Raw genomic sequence first — 20,195 nt, 5'->3', positions numbered from 1 at the left:
ATATTTTTTTCTATCTCTTTGGCAAGGTGCTAAGAAAACATTATTTAGTTAATATAATAAAACAACTATCTCCTTGATTTGAAATTAGAACGTAATAAAATCTTTGTCTATTTCATAAAGCTGTTTGCGTAACATAAGGGACTGGTTGAATGTTGCAAAAGGACAGAAAGGAGAAAGGGCTGCGATGCGAAGTGTTTATTCGATATGAATACATAATATATACGTATCTTATAACTAGTAAACATATTTTTGGAGCTGCCATTCGAAATAGAATTTTATTATTAATTATTACAAATGTTTATTTCATAAAACAACTTAGCAACACCTCTTATTGCCATTTAAGAGGCAGAGTTAGAACAAGCCCACATGTCGCCAGTTCTGTTAGGACGAATGACGGAGCACTTCAAATGCCCTTACTAGTATTTTGTTTATATCCCAACATGAACTATTCAACTATAATGTGCACAGGGAAACACGGTTTCGTGTTCTTAATTCAACCAAATCTTATATCCTATTTGATACAACAATTACTATGACTAAATAGTTACAAGGCTTGTATCCGTCAAGTCATTGCTGCGCCTAATAAGGCCTGACTACCGTAGGCGCCGCATAAACGCTCAACATTCTAAATGCTATGACTGTGTGATAAATCACGTAAATAGTCATACATCCCGCAATTACTGTCATTTAAGACTATTTTTCTATAATTTTATATTTTCAATGCCTTTCGTATAACGCTATAATATACAATAATACACATATAATAAGGCCTGCTTGTAATATTTATGTATAGATAGTGCATTACAAAATACAATTTCATTAACAATACGATAAGAAATAAGTCAACGAACTATTTACGCCATTGATTGCATCTGTTAATCAGAACGTTCGCACCCGGTAGTAAAACTTGAGTTAGACCGTGAACAAATGATACAGAACGTCGATTATTACGGCTAATGATTTCTAATAAAAGTGGCTCATATTATACTCAATAACTATTGATAATGTGCAAAAGCACAAATTTTTCGCTTGTAAACACGATCATTAGTGTACAAAGATAAAGAATTAAGAAAAAACGGACGTTCTTTTTTCAAAAAAGTGTTCGTTTTTTAAATCATAAGACGTAAAAGTCGGTTGCTTTAGGATAAGCGACACAAATGCCCTTAAATATAATAGAAAACTACGCAATACTAATGCGTGGTACTGCAGTGCACTTATGACGAAGAAAGAAAAAAGAAAGATTTTATTATCGGGACAATAACACTAAACATGTACATTGTACATACAATAAAAGGAGAGAAAATAAATAAATGTTACACAATTATACCCTAAATCAGCTCCTTACTTCAGTACCAACCTGACTACTACCATCTAATACATCTGAGACATAGGATTTTTTTTTCAAATGGTTCACATAATTAGTATACATTTTCACAATAATTATTTAAATATGAAACATATGACTTATATTGTCAGTAACAACACTGGCAATGCTGTTCTTTAAACTGACGGTTAAGTTCTCTTAGCAGTATTGACACGCAAAAAAATACTTAGAAAGTACGAACCTACTTAAACTGATTATTGCATAGCACTAACCTTCTAAATGGAGAAGTTCCCTTGCACTTGCTACATGCGGTTTAATTACTTCCGCCACTTAAAACTGAGTACTTATAAGTACTACGACAAATTAATGTTCCGATAACTTAATTATTTCCATATCCACCAGTTTTTTAGTTTTTTTTTTTATTAACATTTTGAGCACCTTCTGATTGATTTTTATTTTTGTAAAAGTAAAATTTCAACAATTTCAATAATTTACTCTAATAAATATTTATTTGTATTTTTTAATATGAATAACAATTCGTTTTGTTAATATAAACAAAAAGGCTAACCATGATAGAATTTATTGTCCATATGCTGTACATATTTAGCCCTTTTTAGTGCATATTTTGGTATTTTGATTGCATATATTTTTTTTAATTCATTTATTATAAACTACACTAAAATTTTCTCGCATATTTACGAGAATATAATTTAATCATTCACGATTTTTCATTGATGTAGTGTCCTTTCACGATTGTAAAAATCTTCGTATAAAAGAAAATTAAAAGTTTAGGTATAACACATAGTTCATGAATAAATTAAAAACAATATTATAAAGTAGTTTATTATTGATATTCCACTACAAGTACACGTCCATTCTCCAAATAATTTACATATATACTTAATTTTTGCAACCATATATTAATGTTTATGAACAATTAGCATAAATATTTCAAAATGAAACGTCGCAATATTTATAATAATATATTTCTTTACACTTCACTACATAGTATAAAACAAAGTCGCTTTCTCTGTCCCTATGTGTGCTTAAATCTTTAAAACTACGCAACGGATTTTGATGCGGTTTTTTTTTAATAGATAGAGTGATTCAAGAGGAAGGTTTATATGTATAATAATAACATCCATTAAATAGTCAGCATTGCACCCGTGCGAAGCCGGGGCGGGTCGCTAGTTTATTATATAAGTTAAAATAAAATAGATAAATATTTCCTAAATCTGCAATCGATTCTGCAACGTACTCTGCAGTTTTTGCTGCGGAGAGATAGAAAGCTCAAAGCAATTTCTAAATTGATCGTTACAGAATGAATTGTGTTTTTATTGCATTTCTAATATTCTTCATTTATTTTATGATGTCAAATTATAAATTGATAATATATCGTTATTTAAAAATACAATATTTATATAACAGATTAACTTCAAACAATTATGGTTATCTATATGAAAATAGTTTAACAAATAGAAAAGAAGTGTTGGTGACATATAACATAGAAAACATTAACTTCAAAATCCCTTGACAATTGATACTAAGGATACGTACTTAGTCAACTTTGCCTTCTAAATTACAAGTTGTGACCCCAATAATTCGTATTCATACTGGTATTAACAAATTTATGAAACAGTAGCACAGGCCCAGATTACGAAATAGAAATATCATAATGCAATTGATACGATTGGCATCGATCGCAACTGCAGCGAGACGGTTCCAATTACATTAATGTAAGTAGACGAGTAGCGAGCCTTCTTGTACAAAGTATTGAGAAAGTCACCTGCTCCGCGTGGTTCTGTATTTCGAATTTTATTTGATTACAGTAGTTTTAGGGTTGCCCATACAATACATCGCTTGCCCTTTAGTTTTAGGGTTGTCTAACCTTGAGTGTCGCGTGGTTCTGTACCATACTTCGCCTTTTCTTTTGTTCTTATACAACGGATGAGTTGATGTCGATTAAAGCGGTTTAATAAACAAAATAAATACGTCAAACATACCAAGGAAATCAATCATACGTGATTTTGCGATTTTATCGAAACTAAATAGTGATTTAATCACATTTAACGAATTACCATGAAAAGTACCTATTTGAATAATTGTAATATGTTACTTCTTATTTCTAATTTATACGTGTTATAAACACGTCTAGCATGAAATTTCTAAGAGTTATGTCTATTCTGTTGTATTTCACGCATTATATTGTGTTTGCAAGAATACTCTATATTATAAAGAAATATTGAAGCCATAAGGTTAACAGTTGACTTACGATGTTTGTGTATTATGGGAGTGTATGCCATTACTCGCGGATTAAGGAGATTCTTTCCGAAATATTGCATTAGACCTTGTTCAAATGACGAGCGCTTAACGCGCGTTTACAATTACATGATTTTGTATGTATTTTCGTGCGCTAGGTGCCCTTAGCATATGAACACCCAGAACAAAATGCATTTACTTAGTTTTAAACGCGCGTCAGCAAAACCCACGCGTATCATCTGAACGGTGTCTTATAATCGTTTTATTTAAGAAATCACGTTTAAATAGGCAATTATAAATGACATGAGAATAGGTATCTAACTTTATTTTTATAAATGAACATTCTGTTGACGCTTAAGGCAAATGAAAAACCTCTAATATGTATTTTTAGTTCGAATAAACTTAATTTAACAAACCTTAATAAACGTTTTCTTATTGTATACAAATTGAACCCTAAAACCAAATGATAATATAAAAATGCTATTTTACGCACGAGCTGTAAGAATTTATCTATTGTTTGGTAGAAATTCTAAACGTGACTAAAACAGTGTTCGTCTATATTGCAATTACTTGAAATTACAATTTAGATTAGACGTCATTATACATGGAAATAATTTTATTTTCTCCTTTTAGAATAAACATATTAAATTTGAATTTAAGTAAATTTGTAATGATTCAAAAATATGTTTCTTTGCAGATTGCGTGCCTCGTGCTTTGTTTGAATTGAAACTGGACTAAAATTGCGGTAAGTGTCCTGTTGTTAACTCTTTTACATGTGATAAAATTAAAAGGTAAAGGATCGTTACTCGCTAAGGAATTCCAGTCGCGCATTCGCTACCCATCCGGTGTCTCAGCTTTGTTTTACCATTTTCGACTTTGTTTACAATCACCATACAAAAAATATGAAACAAATGACGTGTGACGTCATCCACAAAGAATGGAATGTGGATAACCACTTATGTTCATGACAACTGTCGTAAAATTACTTTACATTTTAATATATATTATATTCAGGTATATATTAACTGATATTTTTGCTTAACATTTGTTAAGAATATGAAACCAAAGCTCCGATAAAACAATCGGTCATTCATTCACTCACACTAGTACTTATTTGTATGTCCGTTAGAACACCTTGTTTATTTAAGTTAATACATTTCCCTTCGACAGTCATTCATAGCAAAAACAAGTCAAACAAGGCGCAGCCACATCCTCCACGACCCACAAAAACACGGAAGCATTAATATTTAATGAGCAGAATATTTCCGTTCATCATTGGATCTATACTGTATAGTAATGAGATAGAGATGTCTAATTGTTTTCTAAAATGACAACAACAGTTTGAGCTTCAAACAAAAGTCTTTAATTGTGACTGCAAATTAATCTCTGTGTAATATACTTAGCTATGATATTTACCAAAGTGATAAACAAAAACTTACCAATTACCACTTGGTAGTTCTAAGATCCATTCACTATATCGATGCTGAATTTTCCAATCGATAAAAAATCGATTTTCCAAATAATCGGTCTCAGATCGTCATGCCTGTAATGAGATAATGTTATTCAACGTTTATCGTTTTTACAGCTTTATGAAGTCGGTGTATCGAATGTGCATCGAATGCCGGGCCACAGTTGCGCAATTTGGGGTCGATGGCTCTGAAATCGTTGTTTCATTTGTAAACGCTTTTGTGTGCAGTTTGTCATTAAATTAAATATATAACAATTGTAAGTCAATTTGGCTCCTTACCAAAAACTAGAGGTTCTAACAAAGTAAATCCGAGATTTTATTTCCAGTTTTGGTGATTGAGATTTAGGAACAAAGAGTTATGCAACTATATGACAAGGCGAGCAAGTCGCTTGCCTTATTATTATTGTCATCGCCTGCCTATGTACAGCAGCACTACAAAATAACTGTATGGCACTGTACTTGTCACACTGAAACAGTCTAAAATCTAGACTAGATTTATCGTCTGTTCATAACTCCCAAGTTCTTATTAACATCCCAATAATTACGATCCTTTTGGAGTAAAAAAGGGCAAATCTTCAGATATTATCCCGTGGCTATGGACGAACCTTTCTTTCTGCTAACATAATAATTAATGTATATTAAATATTTTATCGTAATAAGATAGAAGATTTTTATTAGGTACTAGTCTGTAATAATAATATCAGCCCTGAATTATATACTGTGCCAGTGTTGGGCACGGACCTCCTCTTCTACTGAGAAGGATTAGGCCTTAGTCCACCACGCTGGCCTAGTGCAGATTGGTAGACTTCACATATTCTCGAAATTCCTATAGAGAAAACCTCATGTGTGCAGGCATCCTCACGATGTTTTCCTTCACCGTTAAAGCAAGCGATAATTCACAAAGAATACACACATCATTTTAGAAAAGTCAGAGGTGTGTGCCCTTAGGTTTTGAACCTGCGGACATTCGTCTTGGCAGTCCGTTCCATAACCAACTAGTGTAATAAGTTTTACTCAATAACCCGTATGTTTCGGATGAGGTGTAAATATATATCTTGTAATTTCCCCTATTATTATATAAAATATTATTATTATTAATTTAGCATAAGTATGACACCAATGAGGTTTATGTCTAATTATAAATATATCTAACAATGTAGTGAATTAATTATATTAAGAATTATTATGTTGGTAACTCTCAATTGCAATTGTTTATTTAATATTTTCTTGTTGGCAACACTGCATTGAAATTGTTTATAAAATAGGGTGCAACAGTCATTTGAGCCCTCTTGTATTGTGGATCGCCTAATAAACAACACCTCTTGGCACTTCGTGTTATTCATTCGAAGACCCGGACCAGACCATTCCTCGCATCCTGCTCGTCATATTTCAGAAGTGGGATCAGAAAATGCCGCCGTATTACACAGGACTGCGTAAGAGGAAACTCAGCAACACTTCTACTGAAGCAACTAGTGAAGAAGAAAACGATAGCAATTTTTTTCTTCTTTGCAATACCACCCAATGAAGGACTGCTGCCACGTTCATCAAGAAAGAGGAGAGTTACCCATCTTGATGCTGAAATCATCCCAAAATTTGATCCGGGACAGAAGACAACTAATGTACAAGGTTGGTTACACAAAATCGATCAATTAGGAGATTTATATGAGTGGGAAGAGCGCGATAAAATCTTCGCCATGCAAATTCGTCTTCGGGGAGCAGCCCGAGAATGGTATGACGATCTAGATGATTACGGCGCTTCTTGGGCCATCTGGAAAGACAGATTAACAAAAGCTTTTCCCCGCTCCACTGATTTTGTTGACCGTCTCGAAGAGATGTTGGCACGAAAAAAAAAGCAATGACGAAACTATGACCAAATATTTCCATGATAAGATTTCTTTGCTTAAGAAATGTGGTTTGGAAGGAGCAGCAGCTATATCCTGCGTAATCCGAGGATTGCCCGTGGAGTTACAAGCAAACGCAAAAGCATATAGTTGTGATACAGCAGAAGAACTTTTACTATGGTTTTTTATCATCTCTTGAAAATTATAAAAGTTAGAAGCGAAATCATCCGATTCTAAATCGACCTGGCAACGAGGAACGGCAACCAACATCGCCCCCAAGATTTGCTACAACTGCCGTAAGACTGGACATGAAATTCGGGACTGCAAATCCGTGCGCTGCCAAATTTGTCAACGGCTGGGCCACTCTGCCACGTCTTGCTGGTATGCTGCCGGGACATCTCAGACCGTCCCTAGGACAGCACAATACACCACGACTCAGCAGCAAGGAATACAGGCACCTCAGCGGCCAATGCAGGTGTGTAATGTATATTTTACCTCTTACAAACCTTTATCTCAATTGTATACGAAAACGATATCTATCAATAATCATACAGCATTGGCTTATATTGATACAGGTAGTAGAGTAAATATAATAACCTCAAATATTAAACAGAAATTGAAATTAAATTACTTACCATCAAATATTGTAATGCGAGGCTTCGGTGGTTTGCATATACCGTCATTAGGAAAAGTACAGTTTAACCTTCATATAGATGACGTGTACATTACAACTTGTGCTGAAATTACCGATGCTAATCTTAGTAATATAGATCTCATTATTGGACAACCTGTGCTTAGCCATCCAAACATTAGTCTTGTGGTGACGTCTCGAACAGTAACTTTGTTTACAACCGACACTACACAACACTTATCAGGGATCTCACTAAATAGTAGTGATTTTATTTCAAAAGTTTCGCTATTTACGTGCAATGACGTTGAGCTGTTTCCAGGCTGTAGCTGTGATATAAACGTTTACACCAATCACAATATGAATACTAATATTCTCCTAGTTACTAGACCAGTTTTATTCATGTTGGGAAAAAAATCATACCATATACCACAAACTATTTTAACACAAAACCATATCAGTTACGTATTATAAATATTGGTAACACAATTATACAATGGCAATCTGATAAGTTAGTCACTCGCGCCGATGTTTACTGTTACGACGACGTACTGACAATTTCTGGCGAACCATATTTCGATATACCCACAGAGAACCCGAAAATGCATTTAAATCTTTACGATATCGATGTTGGTGAAATAGATAAGTATAATAAGTCACGTTTACATGACTTGTTAAATAAATATAGTAAAACATTTGCCGAGTGTAGTAGTGATCTCGGTACTAGTGATCTGATAGAGATGCATAATGAAACCACAACCCCAAATCCAGTTTATTGCAAGCCATATCGTTTATCGTATAAAGAAAATGAGATCGTTCAAAATAAAGTTGACGAACTTATTTCCGCGGGTATAGTCCAGGAGTCAATATCACAGTATGCTAGTCCAGTCATCTTGGTTAGGAAAAAAGCGGGCGACTACAGACTTTGTGTAGATTATCGAGCATTAAATGCTCGCACAGTAAAGGATCGCTATCCTCTTCCACACATCGATGACCAAATAAACCGGCTTTCAGGAAAAACAATATTTACAACCCTAGACTTAACGCAGAGTTATTATCAGGTTAAAATTTCGGACGAATCAATTTCAAAGACTGCTTTTGTTACTCCGAGAGGCCAATATGAATTCCTGAAAATGCCTTTTGGTTTAGCTAATGCTCCTGCTGTATTCTCGCGTTTGATTCGTAGGGCTCTTGGTTCACTAGAAAGTAAAATAGCTATTTATCTAGATGATTTGACAATTCCATCTACAAGTATTGAGGAAGGAATAGATCTATTAGAAGAAGTTTTAAATCTTTTGACAAAAGCAAATCTAAAACTGAATCTAAAGAAATGCTCATTTTAAAGACAAGCGTGAGTTATTTGGGCCATGAAGTCACTGCAGGTAGTATTAGGCCTGGTCTGACTAAAATAAATGCTGTTTCGGAATTCAAGCGACCACAAAATGTACACCAGATTCGACAATTTATAGGTTTAGCTTCATATTTTCGTAAATTTGTAAGGGATTCGCTGAAATAGCTAGACCCCTTACATATCTTACCAAAAATAACACAGAATGGGTTTGGGGACACGACCAGGAACATGCATTCACAACCATCAAAGCTATCTTAACAACACGTCCCGTGTTGGCCATTTATGACCCACATGCTACGACAGAAGTACACACCGACGCTAGTAAGCTAGGCCTAGGCGGAATCCTATTGCAATACCAGACAGATGGCCTTTTAAGGCCCGTTGCTTACTTTAGTCGTGTAACAAGCCAAGAGGAACAACATTATCATAGTTTTGAACTGGAAACTTTGGCAGTAGTTGAATCCTTGAAACGATTTAGAATATACATTATGGGTATCCCAATTAAGGTAGTTACAGATTGTGCCGCGTTAAGAACAACTTTGAGTAAAAGATTTGATACCGCGTATCGCTCGATGGTGGCTTACTATCCAAGATTTTGACATAGAAATAGAATATCGTCCTAGTGCCCGCATGCAACACGTGGATGCTCTTAGCCGTAACCCAGTAGATACAATACCAGTTTTACAAATTGATGACGTAGATTGGCGCCTAACGTTACAAATACAAGATAAAACGTGCAGGCCATAATTAATCAACTGAAAGAAGGAACAAGTAATCCAGATATTGTCAATAATTATGAATTAATTGATGATTGCTTGTTTCGTAAAACTTTACATGGTAGTAGATTTGTTATTCCAAAACTATCGAAATGGGGTTTGCTTCAGAAATATCATGACCAAGTAGGACATATTGGTTTTGATAAATGTGAAAAGGTTATAAAATCACAATTTTGGTTTGCTGGGATGACCAGGTTTATCCGAAAGTATATAAAAGCTTGTTTAACCTGCGCATATGCCAAGGGTAACTACGGCAAAACTGAGGGAGAACTACATCCGATCCCTAAAGTAGATATTCCTATGCACACAATACATGTTGATCATTTAGGTCCTTTTTTAAAAACAAGGAAAGGGAATTGCTATATATTAGTTGTTATAGATTCCTTTACCAAATTTGTGTTCGCAAGGGCGGTTCGAGGGGTAAGTTCAGTTGAAACGATAAAACATCTGCATGAAATCATTTCTACTTTTGGTAATCCACACCGAATAATTACTGACCGTGGCGTTGCTTTTACTAGCAGATATTTTAAGGAATTTGCTTTACAAAAACAATTTAAGCACGTCTTGAATGCAATCGCATGTCCGCGGTCAAATGGCCAAGTAGAAAGAGTAAACCGTACGATAATAAATGGCCTTAATACCACAGCGGAGAGCGAATGTACCTGGGATGATAAGTTAGTAGATGTCATTTGGGGAATAAACAATACCACACATGCAGTCACAGGTGTAGCTCCATTCAATTTGATGTTCTCTCACAAAAATTCTCTTCTCCCTGCATATTCAACCACATTAAATAGTGATTCGACTTCAAGGGCACAATTAGAAGAACGTAGAAAGGCTGCTAAGTTACATATAGATAAAAATATGACGGTCATGAAAAGTCGATATGACCGACGCCATAAAAGTTGTAGGAAATACCAAATAGGAGAATTAGTTCTATGGAAAGGAGGCATTTCTAGGGACAAGACCACCACGGGAATAACCAAAAAATTAGGAAGTCTATTCACAGGACCCTATAAAATTACTCATGCTGACTGTAGCATAGATCGATATACAATAAATAGTATAAAAGGAGTGAAAGGATATAGAAAATTCAGTGCTCTTGTGCCTAGTGACTCCTTCGGCCCTACAAACCTACCGTTTCGGATAGTTCATCAGAATCCGATCGGGAGGTAGACAGAGACGATCTTATCGATTTATTAGAAAGTTAATGTTTTGATGGCTACATGACATTGTATTCCACTACGAAACTCAAAATAGAAAATAATTAAATATTCTTATGTAATTAGTTGTTACCCATCCACTTATTCTAAGGTGGTCATTAAAAGAATAATGATGCACCCTAATTTCTAATAATTTAAATAAATCTAGTAATGGGTACGTCTTTATTAAACTTCTACTGTATGTCACAAGACTTAATCCATACATATATTATAATATTACCATATAAACATTGTTGTAAACTGAAATAATATTTAACATTGAATCTATACTATAATAAATAAAGATATTATTATTATTATACAATATCTAGCCACTAAGCTATGTGATACTGTAGTCTAGATCTATGTGAATATCTAGGCTACAAAGCTATGTGGTACTGTAGTCTAGATCTATGTGAATATCTAGGCTATAAAGCTATGTGATACTGTAGTCTAGATCTATGTGAATATCTAGGCTACAAAGCTATGTGATACTGTAGTCTAGATCTATGTGAATATCGAGTCTATAAAGCTTTGTAATACTGTAATCTAGATCTATGTGAATATCGAGTCTATAAAGCTTTGTAATACTGTAATCTAGATCTATGTGAATATCTAGGCTACAAAGCTATGTGATACTGTAGTCTAGATCTATGTGAATATCGAGTCTATAAAGCTTTGTAATACTGTAATCTAGATCTATGTGGATATCTAGGCTACAAAGCTATGTGATACTGTAATCTAGATCTATGTGAATATCGAGTCTATAAAGCTTTGTAATACTGTAATCTAGATCTATGTGAATATCCAGTCTACAAAGCTATGTGATACTGTAGTCTGGATCTATGTGAATATCTAATCTACTTAACTATGTGAGCCTACGTCTGTTAATTTCTAACTGTGAATTATAATTGTTATCTTAATTACCAAAATTAAACTAATGCATCTTATAACATTATGTCGCATTATTACATTACGTACAAATATAATCAATCAATTAATTAAAATATGTAAAACACAACACTATAAGAAAAGAATATATATTTTTTTTTTAACCCAAACCCGCGGAAAATATTCTTGGTTTCAGCTCCCAAAAATGGGAGACAATCCGATTGGTCGCCGTGGGCCCCGGCAGCTGCAGGATGGCCGAATGTAATAAGTTTTACTCAATAACCCGTATGTTTCGGATGAGGTGTAAATATATATCTTGTAATTTCCCTATTATTATATAAAATATTATTATTATTAATTTAGCATAAGTATGACACCAATGAGGTTTATGTCTAATTATAAATATATCTAACAATGTAGTGAATTAATTATATTAAGAATTATTATGTTGGTAACTCTCAATTGCAATTGTTTATTTAATATTTTCTTGTTGGCAACACGGCATTGAAATTGTTTATAAAATAGGGTGCAACAGTCATTTGAGCCCTCTTGTATTGTGGATCGCCTAATAAACAACACCTCTTGGCACTTCGTGTTATTCATTCGAAGACCCGGACCAGACCATTCCTCGCATCCTGCTCGTCATACTAGGCTATCGCCGCTTCATACTAGTCTAAAATGAATACAATCTACTTGTGACTTTCTTTCCTTTGAAGCTAATTTTAACCTTCACTTTCTATTTCATTTCTTCTATGTTTTTTGTCCTGGTTAACGACCTATAGGACAAGATTTAATTATACGTTGTAATGCTGTTGTAACGTTCTAACGTTTTTAAAAGGTAATGCTTACTCGAATACTTCACAAAGCCATAGTTTCCCAAGGCCGTCGAGTTATGCAAATAATGTGGCACACGTTTGCGGTCTATTTAATTTATAGTTAGTTTCTCAAATGTAACGATACTCGCCACTGAGAAATCTTTTTAAATTGATTTAAGAACGTTGCACTGATGTGAAATATGAAGTTTTTGTTACAAATTCTTCAACTTAGGAAACGTGTTTTGAAGATACTTACCTCTATAACGTTCACAGTAAATCGAATATTACGTTTTTTGAAAATTTATGATTGCTAGGTCTTTATAACGGGTGTCTAATTCCTTTCAACTTCCACATTATTCTGTTGCTTGAAAATGACATCTTTTGCGTATTGTGCCATGATGCTACACGTCTTTAGACAGAGATAGTCAATATCCATAAAACTTTCTCGTTTTTTTATAATATATGTATATTGGATAATCAAATTTTGTAAATATTATACAAAAAGCAGCTTTCTAATGTAGAATACACTTGTCTTATATTGGTAAATCATTATTGTCAATAATATTCTGTGATAATATCGTACTTATAAATTTCAACGTGTATTATAATATTAATTATTTCTAAATTAAAAAATACATTTGACATGTGATGGTAGAAACAATCGACCGACCTAATGATCAGCTATTGTTAAATAACGACTGGTTTTTAATGGCAGGTGATCATTAAATTAGAATCAAGTAGTGTAGATTGTAATTAAGGAATGAATCGTACGAAAGACCCAATATTTCTTAGTTCTGTATTTTGTAGTATTGGCATGTTTATACTCGCGGCTCTGTTGGTATAAAAGGTGTGATCGACGTGGGAGCTTGGCCGCGATTTTATTGGCCTGACCGTTTTGCTCATTGATAGATCACCATAATACCGCGATTTTGTGGGTCGAAGAGACACGGACACCCAGGAGTCACGGCTTGTCTGAATTGTTAGAAATTTGGCGCAGCGAAAACTATAAACAGCAAATGTTTCGCGCGCTTGTGTATCACGAACGATAAGTCGCGAGTAAAACTGAAATAATTTTTACAGTGAGCTATGTCTCACTCGTCGATCCCACCTTTTGGGGAAAGTTTACATGGATTCCAATTCTAGTGTTCGACACATTCCACAAAGGTCCAATTAAAACTCTGACATAAACAACCATAGGTACAATAAAGTTCTCACGAACCTTCGCTTACCTTGCCCATATTAAAATAACCTAAAAGAGTTTCCTTTTTATTCGAAAATACAGCTAATAAGCCGTAATAAAATAATGGTCTATCAAAATATTATGAAAGGAAATCATGTGATATAATAAACACACCATATTTAGATGAGAAAAGTTTCTTGCTCGTCAGAGGGTATAGGTATTCATTCGTTAAACAAGCTTGACAGAACGAGTCCTTTCTAGCGAGCTGCATTTTCTCTGACTTAATGTATAATTAAATTCCTGACCAATTCATAGCGGAGTTGATGCTATCTATAGGTTTTAAAAGAAAGTTGTTAGTCATTCTATCTAATAATTTCGATATACCTACGCTTACGTGAATTCAGCTGGAATCAGGTTAGAATTAATTAGTTAAATGTGGTAATAAATATGGTACTTAGAAAAATCACAAGGACTTACCCAGTCGTTTGTTTTTAAAATTAATGTATCATAACAATACCATCTATTAATATATTTATAAGGTTTACATTCCATCGCAAGCGTTTGAACTGATTAGTGAAGCACTTCATTGTTTCAACAATCGATTTGTCGCGCCTTTGGAGTTCAACAAACTTACCGTATATACTAATTTCAGTACATTTTCCAACACAATATATTTATTTCAAACTTTCACAATCGCCTTTTCGTTGTTAAAAGCATATAATTGATCTCGCAAACTTATCGCAACACCTACAACAATAAATATTTTTTACCTGCCGGTAACGATTTACCTCGTGGTTTATCGATAATACCGTAATATTAGTTCTTGTTGCATAATTATGAATGAACGGTTAGCGTGCAGCAAGCCCAGTCGGTGTTTGTGGGCGGGCCTCGTCGGTACAAAGTAGGGAGAACTACCCTACATTCCTATACAAAACGATTAGTGCTTAGTGCATTGCATAGAGTGACAAAACTTGTGATAATGTGTTGTTTCATTCAAAAAATTTATAAACGCAATGAAAGTTGATGGACAGTTCTATAGTAACATTTATTTTTGGTGAAATATGTGATATTTTAACATTATATTTAGGGTTTTGTAATATGAGTTTACTGTGACATTGCCGCTGTTACAATTTTTATGGCGGGATACATAAATAACCTCAAAAGGTCACGTAATAATAAATAAATCAAAGGATATTTCACAATTCATGAAATCATGTCAATATGTTTTTCTATTACCGTTTATGCACTTAAGTAATGCCGCACGAAGGACGGTTTACGTAAATCGGACGCAAACGTGTTAGTAATTCGACTTGCATGTTTAAATACTTGTTTAGTTACTAGTTATTAATCATTTTGTATGTAAATAATCACCTTATTTTACAAGGAGTTGCAGAAGTACACTTAGATTTACACACGCGTATATCAACTCACTTCACCCACGACGTAGTAGGCAGAAATGCAATCAGTGCATCTGGAATCTCCCGGACTATTATTCGTTTCATGTTATAATTGTGATGTTCGAGCCATTCGCTTCATCAGGCAATATACTAGAATAACTTAACTCATGTTTATTATTGCGAATTAAAAATACCGTACGGACATGAAATCAATGAGATTTTTAAGATAGGGAAACTCTTCTATGCGCACAAATTCACTAGACTCGCTTATTGTATTAACTCTATTTATCAAATCACACGAATCAACGATATTTCAATAATGATACAATTGACTAGAATTATCAGTATTTTGATGAATAAATGTTAGGAGCATTCTTATTAAAAAAATCGATTCCCGATTACATCTCATTTCTTTTTCTTTTATATTTTTGTATATATGTTTTTTTCTTTCAATATGTTTGCCTAGTAAATCAAAGAAGATAATAAATAACATAATTGTCAAACACAAAATATACTTTACATAAGATCCGTTGACAGATACAACTATATTTTACCGTCTCACCCCTTTTCAATGAGGTTACTGAAAGACAAATGCGTTTCTTAAATGTGTTCTAAAACCCTTCTCAATTTGATTATTTACTGTTTAACATCATTATGCTTAATTAATATCACATGTTGTCATTATAATATATTTATAAACAAAACATATATCCTTATGATATAATAGATAGTCTATTTCTGTTAAATAAGAACATTATTATCTTTTATTTTTTCTTTCCAAATTATGACAAGCCAAGCTATCAAAAGTACAACTGCGGTTGTCATGTATAAACTTACAAAGGAAGTGCAAATTTGCCTCAAAGCGGAGACAGAATTGCGAAAATTGGTAAAGTGGTGAATTAAGTAGGAAAGCGGCTCACTAACCTGGATACCATGATCTGGCTTGTTTGGTTTGCGATTGCTCTCAGATATCTGTGCAGAGAGCGTGACAATGGACATGGATTAAATGATGCTAACTGGTCTTGCCTGAAAACAAGTATCGGGAACATAACTTCGCTTTGTATTGTTGTCACAAGAGTTTTAAGAAGTTAATGTTTGCAATGTGTGATGATTTGATGGAATAATATAATTATGCTATTGGATTTTTAATCATTAGTAAGCCAAGTTAGTGACAAAAAATGCAATTCAATATCAATTATTTCTAATATCCGGGAATATTCTTAAAATAAAAATTCTCAATTAATTCTAAAATATTATTAAATATATTCACAAACAGTTTTGTGCCACTTTAGTATTACTAAATGTAACTTTGCCTACAGTCCTGCTTTCACTACTAGTTAGAAAATCTATGTACATAACGGTGCAAGTCGCGTTATCGGTTCGCATGATGACACAGTTTCTTATCAAATTCTCCCGCGGCTATTGCGTGAACAAAAGTTAACTTTCTACGGCGTTTCGGTACCAACTGTGTTATCAACATGGTATTTTTTGGATTGCATCAGATGGTTATACTAATGTTGCCGAGTACTTCCTAAATTGTTAAATTCTAAGCCCATCGAAAGATTTCCATCCTTAATTTAAAAATGTTAAAGGGTTCTGAAATATACACACACACAACATCACGCATTTATCCCCGAAGGGATATACAGAGGCACAACCAAGGCACCCACTTTTCGCCAAGTGTGTTCCGTGCCATGATGTGATACGGGGCGAGCCTATCGCCATATCGGGCACAAATTCCAAACTCCGGGCTGACACTGAGCAGAAAAACCCAAATATCACTTTGCCCGACCCAGGATTCGAACCCAGGACCTCATAGCGCTGTCGTACCGAATTCGTATTTAATTTCCGTTGTCGTGATTCTCAAATATGAAGTACAATAACATGTTTCTAGTACTTATGGAAGTTTATTTCTGCCATTTCTGTTTAAAAAAAGGTGCTTCGCAACGCGTCGCAATGTCACAGGCTATAAATCTTAAACTGCAATTTTATCCAAGCTCTAATTTAAAACCACGTGATTTTACAGATCTAATACCAATAGTTAAGTGGGAAAATCGAAGTATAGTGACTAGTGAGGGACAAATGCCGTCATATAAATGTCTATCCTTTGTCTTGTCTATGGATCGTGGGTTTAGGACTTGAGATTTAAATGTAATAAATTAATTTAAAGTAGACGAAAATCCTAGTGTTGTGTACAAATGCCGTTATATCGATGCCGATGTCGATGTCGGCCTTGGTGCTGAAGAGTGATGTGCTCGAGCTGGTGCGCCTCCTGGAGGCGTGGTGGCGAGCGCTGCTCCTGTTTTGCAAGCTGCTGCTCTGCTACTGCAAGTCGCTGCAGTCCCCTGGTGGGCATTGATTATAAAAATTTTATGACGTTCGTTATAGAATTTGTAGCTATAATTTGTTTTTTGATATTGTGCTGGTATCGCGATATATTTAATCTTAATTCTTACTTATATATGTTAGATATTTAGTATTATAAATGCGAAAGTTTATGAAAATTTTTGGACGTTTGTTAGAAGTAAACGCTGAACGGATTTGGATGAAATGTGGCACACAGATGGACATATTATAGGCTACTTTTTATCCTGGTAATTATGTAGCTCCTAATAGTAAGATTTTTTAAATATATAGTGCCAGCGCCGTTCTAAACTGTATAAGTTTTGGAAGTATGTGTAGATATAAAATAAGATCCTTACATATTTGTAAGTTATGCAAGGTTGCTAAAATAACTTTTTATTCTAGCCAAAAAGCTTGTGTGTAGCTATTTTTGAAAGCTTAAGTATGTCTGAGTCTCTGTGTCTGCGTCTGTTTTCTAATAAAACTTATATTTTTATTCTTAATTATAAGATATGTAAAAAATGATTGTATGTTACTTTACTCTAGTACTTTAGTCTTCAAGACAATACGGTGTCGTCGAAGTATTTTATGATCGATCGTTATACAAAAATACCCACTCCATTATATTTAGCGGTTTATTCAGTTAGTGAATGTAATTTTACTGACAATTGTCTGCTATCTTCAAGGTTTTGTGTAGATATAACGGGAGCTAGTGTAATTAAAGTCCATTTAATGGATGGAAGGAAATGAAAAGGCATGTTTACCGGATATATGACCTTTTAACAATGATATATTCTATTTAGATTATTAATTTTGTGTAATGTATATTATACACTAATCAGTTTAACTAAAAGAAATCTTTGTTCCTCATAATGAATACTGAAACACATAAATCAACCTAAAAAATCTAAAAATACGCACAACTCATTTATAAAAATGTGACATAAAGTAACAAATATAATTCCATTAAACATAATATAAAATGTTATTGAATAATTAATAAACATACGTGATTTCATTTACATATCTCGAGAAAGTTCCAGAAAGTAATTTGTGCGGCATAATTTTTAATCAACATTGATAAAGAATCGTGATATTGTTATCAGGTTTTTAGTGGAAAAAACAAGGCTTACATTTCTACTTTGGTAAACCTAAAATTAACCTATTTACATGTTCTTTGATAAATAGTTTTATTTGTCATCAACCATTTATCAAAGAAAATATCTTTATTGAACAAAGAAATTCTGCTAACTTTGCCCTTTGAACACTTGAAAACTGAATGACTAAGTGTTCGACTTAACTTATATATCACGAGTTTTATATTACATTAAAGTACAAAGTTTTAAGTGCTAACCTAATTTAAGCGGTTATGAGAAATTTCTTCCGCAGTCCACACAAAGGGATCTTCACGCAACATAGACATTAAAGACTTTTGTTTTTGTAACCATGACCGCATATTGCTTCGTTGGCCTAATTTACAGTGTGTAGTTTAAACGAAGAAATTAATAGCTTCATTTGACTATACTCATTTGAAGTTTGAATTATTATATTGTTATTTTTCTATGTAACCAGAAGATTATTTCTTTTTGTTTGCTATGTCATATCCATTCCTGTAGATGTCAATGTAACAAGTATTGGAAACTTACCATTATTATTGTCTCAAATAGTCTTCCACAACAAATAACTTTACGTAAATGACTTTTACAAAACTTTCCTTGTTTCTCAAACATTAATTTAATGTATTAACGTTAATGTTATAATGGCCGTGTGAAAAAAGCAGCCTGGTAAAACAAAAGTACGTCAACATTTTATCTTAATCGGTTTTCTTTGCCGTGCTCTCGATATTTTATGGCGTGACTTGTGTTTTAGTTCATTAAATTGGAAAATATACGTTTATTAGCAATACCATGATGTTTAAAACCATTTTCTGTTGTTTCCAGAAGTAAAAGTGCCGGCAATGATGGCGCCCAGCGTGTTCCAAAGGACTAAGTCGCCACGATCTTCACCTGGAACTCTGCCTAGAAAATTACGGGTAATTTTCTTTCTATTCTATTTTTTTTTTTATTATAAGCTTAGGAATATAAATCATAATGCCATTTTTAAAAACTAAGTTTAATCCGTCTGTATCAAAAATTATCACCTTTAAATACCGATTGAATAAATATAAACAGTTGCTCGTCAATAAAGTATAGAATTACTTTGAAGTAACATGAAACGTACATCTTTCAAGGCTAGGGTAGTGTAGACAAAGGTGAATCCATTGAGGTCACCTACATTCCGCATTGATTTTATTTCCTAGACATGCAGTCATGTGGTGAGCAAATCTATGTATTATGACATAATTATACTTGCTCGATTAATGAAGGAGAAAGGTCTTCGCATCTTTTGAATATACGTTCACTAAGAACCCTGATGTATGTTTATTGAAGATATTTGATGGTAAACATAACTGTTGCTTTAGCTGTTCCTTACTTAAAATTATAAGACTGAATAGAGATATTAAAATCGTAATTGTTATAAACCATTATTTATAATGATGTGTATTCTAATGTTCCAGAATGGCACCGAACCGCCAGCACAATCCGTCCCCACCGCAGATTCCAGTCCTGGGAACTCGATCTCTGATGCTGAGAACTTCGAATGCTACGGCGAGGCTGATGGCGACGCACCAGCCAATGCGTCAGTAACTATATTTTAACACGTTACCTTATCTTTTGGCC

The 20,195-nt window shown here is 33.8% G+C and overlaps 2 protein-coding genes across 5 annotated transcripts in view; one reads left to right on the top strand and one right to left on the bottom strand.

The window, feature by feature from the left end:
- LOC115439962 (mpv17-like protein) overlaps positions 1-5,216 on the bottom strand; it is a 37,700-nt gene extending 32,484 nt beyond the window's left edge. The window contains exon 1 of the mRNA XM_030164063.2: positions 5,023-5,216. The gene's annotated coding sequence lies outside the window, so the exon portion shown is untranslated. The remainder of the gene's footprint in view (positions 1-5,022) is intronic.
- Positions 1-20,195, top strand: part of LOC115439955 (rab11 family-interacting protein 4) — a 94,061-nt gene that overhangs the window by 25,958 nt on the left and 47,908 nt on the right. For 2 of the 4 annotated variants that reach the window (XM_037438908.1, XM_030164048.2), the window contains exons 1-4: positions 14,600-14,789; positions 17,159-17,480; positions 19,416-19,507; positions 20,033-20,154. In XM_037438908.1, coding sequence (XP_037294805.1) covers positions 17,345-17,480; positions 19,416-19,507; positions 20,033-20,154 — 350 coding nt within the window. In that variant the 5' untranslated portion in view covers positions 14,600-14,789; positions 17,159-17,344. Of the gene's footprint in view, positions 1-4,280; positions 4,329-14,599; positions 14,790-17,158; positions 17,481-19,415; positions 19,508-20,032; positions 20,155-20,195 lie in introns of those variants that run through there. The other 2 variants (XM_030164046.2, XM_030164049.2) reach the window with 2 other exon arrangements.

Source organism: Manduca sexta, chromosome 15 (genome assembly GCF_014839805.1).
Source record: "Manduca sexta isolate Smith_Timp_Sample1 chromosome 15, JHU_Msex_v1.0, whole genome shotgun sequence".
NCBI classification, from domain to species: Eukaryota; Metazoa; Arthropoda; class Insecta; order Lepidoptera; family Sphingidae; genus Manduca; species Manduca sexta.
This window is presented reverse-complemented; position numbering and strand designations above follow the sequence as displayed.